General features: G+C 33.3%; 1 protein-coding gene across 1 annotated transcript; it reads right to left on the bottom strand.

Annotated features, from left to right (window-relative positions):
- Positions 1-5,760: 5,760 nt before the first annotated feature.
- Positions 5,761-6,474, bottom strand: LOC108458715 (uncharacterized). The gene is made up of 2 exons (XM_017758117.1): positions 6,355-6,474; positions 5,761-6,183 (listed from the first exon to the last, which is right to left on the bottom strand). Exons 1-2 carry the CDS (start codon positions 6,472-6,474, stop codon positions 5,761-5,763), a joined length of 543 nt encoding a protein of 180 aa, XP_017613606.1.
- Between the last annotated feature and the right edge of the window lie 606 nt (positions 6,475-7,080).

Genomic DNA, 7,080 nt, shown 5'->3' with positions numbered 1-7,080 from the left:
AATCTTCACCAGATCCATGATTTTTAACAAATTTAAAAATTTAGAATATAACATAATTGGAAAGGTTGATGATGATCAAAATAATAACTTCGATAAAGAAAAAGGAAATCAACAATATTTTTTAGAAACTTAACGAAGCTTTACCCTAAATCAATCATTAAAGGTGTCAAAAACACCTTACCTTTTACCCTTTACCCTTTATGTAAACCTGAAATCCTATTGCATCAAACTATCCTAAACCAAAAAATAAAATTTTAAAAAATCTGAAATATTTTGTCTTGCTTGGTGCTTTTTGGCAAAATTTAGGTTCAAATTGAAAAAAAAAAATAAAGAAAAGCAAGGTTTTTTTTTTGGAGAAAGGTTAGGAGGAGATGGAAAATTTAGATCATTTGTAAATTTTGATGGTTAATTTTTAAAATTATGACTAAATCGATATAATATATAAAAGTAGAGGTTAAATTTGTTATTATAATAGTTTTTAACTACCATGTTAACGAGACTTAATAAAATAGATAATAAAAAATTCGATTAATTGAGTGAACAAATTAAAATAATGATAATTGGGTGGTCAAAAAGAAAAGGAAAAATAATTGAATAACCAAATTAAAAAATTTAATAGTTGAGTGATTTAAAAAGAAAATATTTTATAATTGAGTGACATGTGTAGTTTACCCTTAACTAAAACATATTAATAACAATTATTTCATGCCATTTTAGTATTTATTTTAAAATATAATAATAGAAAAGTAAATAAAATATACAAAAAATAACAGAAGACTCATTTCTCTTCCTTCGTTCTACAAATTTTTATTTTCCTTTACTTGGAGCACCCTTCTCCAGCTCTTTCTCTTGACAACACAATAAATATCCACCGTAAATTCCATAATAAAATATTAAATACTTAACAACTAGATAAACATAATTGTCTTGGATAAATGTAGTGAGATGATGAGAACTAACATCATTCAAATGATTTTATAAGCATTTAGCATTTGTTTGAATGCTAACATTCTCTTCATAAATTATCTTGAATGATTAATCACTTCATTATCTAGTTTTAAAAATAACTCCAAATACACTTTAAAAGATAAATATAAAAAAATGGGATGTTTGGTAAACAGAGTTTTGGATTTTTTTTAGTTAATTTGGACACAAATGAAGGATTGGGTAATCAAACCCTCTAATTGTAATGTTTGGTGAATGGAGGTTTACAAGCATTTCTTGGGTTAAAACCTCCAAAACAAAAAACGCAGATTTGAATAACTTTTTTCACAGTTGATTGTGAATGAGATATGTGGAATGACATACTTGACCATGCTTACTAAAAAATTACTCCCTTTATCATATGCTCTCAAACCTAATGATATATGTAGAATGAGATATGTATTTATTTCTTGAATATTTATGTACTCTTAATCATTTTCAATTTACTTGTGTAAAATGATTTATTATGCAACTTTATATGAATTGAAATATGCTCCTTGACAAATTTATTCAGAGTGTGACGTAATTATCACTAATTTACATACTAAGAACATGACATAATTATCACTAAGAATATAATTTACAATTATATTGATACACTATTAATATTTATCAATTTCCACAAGGTTAATATTTGTAAATAAGGAACTTAATATGTAACGTCCTAACGTTCTTATTTTTGTTATTGTAAGTATTTAACACAAATATTTCTATCTACTTCAATAGTTAAGTGTTTTGGGTGTGTGTGTGAGGTCCCAAGTTCAAGCCTTTCTTTTAGCAATTTTCTGTTATTTTTTATCTAACCCTTATCTCTGTTCAGTGGACTTATTTTCAATTGTCCGTGAAACCATATCAGAATGAGCCTGTTGGTTCAAGTGGTAAGGGAGTTAGTGTGTTAGAGGTCCTGTGTTCAAATCTTTGCGTGAGCGTTAATGCTAATCTTTTTGCTCGGTTTCCTAATAGAGTCTTGATAGAGTTGGATTATATTATCTGATATGTTAAGGGGTTAGTGGAGAGTAAAATAAAGGATTATATTATCTTTTTCTTTTATTTTTCTTTCTCTCTCTTCTAGAAGAAAATTCCCCAAATTTCCTGACATCAATTCTTTTGCTCCCTGACGTTTTTCTTTCCTCCTTTGTTGTCACTTTCAATTTTTGATTTCTTCTGCTTGTTACTATCGTTTTTCTGATAAATTGTTGCTTTTACGCTTTGGATTCCTCAATCGGGCTGGTAAGTTAGTTTTGGTTTTTGCTAAGGTTGGTTTTGTGTTTTGTGCTTTGTGTGGATAATCAATGTTGGGGGTAATCATTAAATTCTGTGGCTCAGGAGAAGGTGGTGAAGTATCGTTATTCACTTCAGCGGCTTGATTAGGTTGTGCTCGTTTTCTTATTCGTGGTAAGTGGTAAGTCGATTTTTATAAATTAGGGCTAATCGCGTTAGGCTCGTATTAGGGAACTAAGAGCTGTTGGTTACTCTATTTATAGGTTTTGGAAGGCTCGGGAGTGGTTTCACGTCGAATCATTACTAGGTGTGTACCCGAAATGCAGAAATTGAGGTTTCGAAAAAAGCTAAAAATGGCCACTGAGCCAGGTGAAACGGCGAGTATTGAGTCTTGAGTTGGTTTTTGAGACTTGAGATAAGATTAGACTGATTCGGGATCGTCTGAAGGTGGCTTATGATAGACAGAAATCTTATGCAGATCTGAAGAGACGTGATATTGAGTATTCTGTGGGGGACTTAATGTTTCTTAAGGTCTCTCCATGTTTCTTAAGGTCTCTCCGTGGAAGAAGGTTCTAAGGTTCGGTCATAAGGGTAAGTTGAGCCCTAGGTTCATTGGGCCATATCAGATTTTAAAGTGTGTGAGACCGATCGCTTATTAGTTAGAGCTACCTCCAGAGTTGGACCGTATCCATGATGTGTTTCAAGTCTTGATGTTGAGGCGGTATCAGTCTGACCCCTCTCACATTGTCTCTGTTGAGGAGATCAAGGTTAGACAGGACTTAACCTTTAAGAAGGAGACGATTCAGATTCTGGATCATGATATTAAGGTTCTGAGGAGGAAGTCCATTCTCTTAGTGAAGGTACTGTGGTGGAATTATGGCACTGAGGAGGCCACGTGGGAACCTGAGGACTCGATACATCAGTAGTATCCTCATCTATTTTGATCAGGTAAATTTCGAGGTCGAAATTTCTTTTAGGGGGCAGAGTTGTAATGCATTGACGTTTTTATTTTTGTTATTGTAAGTATTTGACACAAATATCTGTATCTGCTTCAGTGGTTAAATGTTTTGGGTATGTGTAAGAAGTCCCAAGTTCAAGCCTTACCTTTAGCAATTTTTGTTATTTTTGGATCTGAGACTTATCTCTGTTCAGTGGGCTTATTTTTAATTGTCTGTGAAACCATATAAGAATGAGTCTGCTGGTTCGAGTGATAAGGGAGTTAGTGTGTTAGAAGTTCTGTGTTCGAATCTTTGCGTGAGTGTTAATGCCGAAAATGGCCACTGTCGATGCCACACGGGCGTGTGGTTGCCTGTGTGGTAGGCCATATGTGAAGACAAGGCTGTGTGATCGATGAAAGCATGATCGTGCACAAGACATGGTTGTGTAATGGCTCGATTGTGGCCGTGTGGGCAACATGGGCTAGGTCAAGTTGGGCGTATGGGCCCACACGGGCATTTTACACGGGCGTGTGGGTTATAGGGCCAGGCTGTATGGACCATATGAGCAAGGCCAATTTGGGCATGTGGGCCTATTATATTGAAATTTTTCGTAGGGTCACATGGGTCATTCTAATCTACTGTGAACCTACCATAGGGTCCTAAAACTATGTGTTCTGTTAAACTGAAGTACTGTTTTGAGCATGTCTATGCCATGTATATTGCTATCTGTTTATATAAGCATGATATATCTGTTAATTCTGTATGTATGTTCTGTATCTGTTCTGGGGTGGGACATGTATATGAGGAGGAAGTATTCTAACCGGCGTTAAATGACTTTATTCTAGTAGCTCGACTGAATATATTATCTGATATGTGTCTTAATGACACGACGTGGTGTGTAGGGATGGGTCGGTGTTTTTAACCCCACATGGTGTGATGGATGGTCGGAGATGGTCTGTAGAGGATGGGGGTAGGATTTTGCATATCTGTATTTGTATCTAATTCTGTTATTGTGTCTGAAAAGGACATGAGTCCGTATCTGTATATGTTTCTAGTTATGTGTATTATTATTGTATGCTTGCATGCTTAATTCTGTTGGGTTACACACTGAGTTTTCGTAACCTCACATCTGTTTGTTTTTCTGTCAGGTAATCCTCAGTCTTAGGCGGATCGGTGCGGTAAAGACTTAGCGGTGACCACTCTTCTGTTAAACTGCCTTAAATTACTATATGGTTTATTTTTATTTTGGATTCCATTTGAGAGTTGTAATTTTGAGGACTCTTTAGACTGTTTGGTTTTAACTGGTTATTTTTGGATTATTTTGACTATTTAATTACTTTACTAAAATGTTTTATTAAAAATGACGGTTTATACGCAAACAATGGTTTTTCTTAAAAACACGACTGTGATTCCAAACCAAAACGGTTAAAGCTTTCACTGTAAATCAGATTTTTGGAAAATAAACTAGTAAAGCAATTTTTTCTAAAATAGAGGTAAGGCATGTGAGTTAGTTAGCTGAAATGATGTTACGAGACAACTTCGCTTTCAAACCTATTCTATGTGACATCACCAGATTCGGCCATAATGTCTAGGTCGGGTTTGGGGTGTTACATAATAAATTTGTTTATTTAAAATTTCAAAAATATTCACTAATTAATTTCCATAATGGATGTTTTAATTCATTGGTAATAGCGTTTTATTTCAATAATTTCATCCAATAAAGATTGAAGTATTATAAACAAATAAATACTTAACAATAAAATGTGACATGCCCTTATTTATCATTTTACACATATCAGCTTTTAGCTAAGTTTTACCAAATGCTTTTAAATAAACAGTTAATAGAATCAATTGGTCAAACTAGCCACTACAATCAGCAATCAACTATCAGCTATCAACCAACTACCAAATAGGGCCAAAGATATATTCAATCATCTCAAACTTCTATATTTCTTCTCCAGATCATTCGAATGAATGATAATCTCATTATTCCCATCTTAAACATCCATACCTCCTTATTGCTTCTTAGTAAGATTAAATCAAAAGCCATGTAATTAAAAATTCAGACATGTCAATACCAAAAACTTTGACTGCACCAAAATTGTTGTTCTAAATATTGTTTGAACATTATGTGAAACAAAATAGTCAAAATTTCTAAAACACTTTTGATATTATTTTATATATTTTAGTAACATATGAAATAATTTTAAAAATATTTGATCAAAACTTTGATATTTTTTATTAAATTTACAACAATTCTAATAACATTAATTACTACAAGCATTAAACTCGACAAGCTTACTTAAACTAATTAACTTAATTAAATCTAAAAATCTCCAAATTTGAGACTTCAACATGGAACAAAATTTGATAACTTAAAAGATAGTTTTAATTACATTTTGATGACTTTAATTTTGGTAAATAAAATAGTATTAAGTAATTACAATAGCAAGCATAAAATATAAAAAAAACCTTTAATATATTTTTGAACTAAACCTCGCACAGCTTGAGGAGGTTCGAAGAACACCTAGATATTTATGAATCATGTAGTAGCATGCTTGGTCATGAAGTCTACAACATCATTGTGAGCTATGGAAATGTGACGGATACGAACTTTCTAATTCATCTGAGTTAGCTTATGAATGGCCCGTAATTCTATAATAAGATTATCAATAGAATTATTGACTATGATTAATTCCACTAACAACACATTATCAGACTCAAGTTCAAACTGTCGATCACTCTTGTCCCAAGCAACTTGAAGCCCTTCTAACATGAACCTCGCTTCAATTCTAAACACTTCGTCTTTCCCTAATGACATCGAGTAACCACATAACCAATTACCATCAGTATCTCTAATGACTCCTCCAATTGTAGACGAATAACAGCTAAGTGAAACTGTACCATCAATATTAATCTTAACCCATCCGCTCTTCGGAGCTGACCATTTGGGATCAATAGCTATAGAACTCGAATGTAGCATAGCCTTTAAGGTTGGATAATAGCTTCTCATCCAACTGATACTTGTATCTACCACATCCTGAACAGAAATGTGACAACTAAAAAACACAAACATATTTATGCTTTTCCATAATAACCAATAAACTATATGAAATAACATTTGCCAGTCAATTTTGTGATTACCACAATTCCCTACATTTTGCATGTTCCAAACAACCCATTCATCAATAGGTAAGGAGAAGAATAGTACCTGCTTTTGAGTTGGTACAATTGAACTCCAGACTACCCATGGAAATTTACAATCTCTAACTACATGTAACTTGGTCTCAAGGGAAATATTGCAACACTGATATTGGCCCTCACAAGCCATATGTCTTCTAACTCTCTCCTCATTAGTTAATAGTTTGTTCTTCCACAATAACCAAATGAACACTCTAACTCGTCGAGGGACCTTAGCTTTCCAAAATAACTTCCAGACATTAGAGTTATCGTTCGAATCAAATTGGTACATACCTAGCTTTCTATCATGGAAAATGCATTTCTAGTCGCCCATCTCCACGATAAACGATCATTTCCAACTTCCTGAGAAAGGGAAAAACCAAAGCTATTTGCATCAAATTTGGGCTAGGTAGAAGGCTTCGAAGACGGTTCCAATCCCAACTTCCTAACTCATCCACTAAGTCATACTGGCAAAAGTGTCATTTGGTTGCTCAGATTCCACATAGAAATTCTTTAAAGGGCCCAGTTGATAAATCCAGTTGTCATTCAAAAAATTCATCAAGGCTCCAACCTTAATAGTCCAATAAACATTTTTCACCACATCTTACCAAACTCACATTAAAGAACTCCATATGTAGGAACAAATACTCCTATTGATAGAATTCGGTAGTACCTAACAAATCTTGTATTTACTCCTCACAATCTTGACCTATAAGTCATCAATCTTTGTTAATAAAAGAAAATCGAGTTTCAAAAA

Source organism: Gossypium arboreum, chromosome 8, assembly GCF_025698485.1.
Source record: "Gossypium arboreum isolate Shixiya-1 chromosome 8, ASM2569848v2, whole genome shotgun sequence".
Taxonomy (NCBI): domain Eukaryota; kingdom Viridiplantae; phylum Streptophyta; class Magnoliopsida; order Malvales; family Malvaceae; genus Gossypium; species Gossypium arboreum.
The sequence above is the reverse complement of the archived record's forward strand: the minus strand, read 5'-3'. Positions and strand labels throughout refer to the sequence as shown.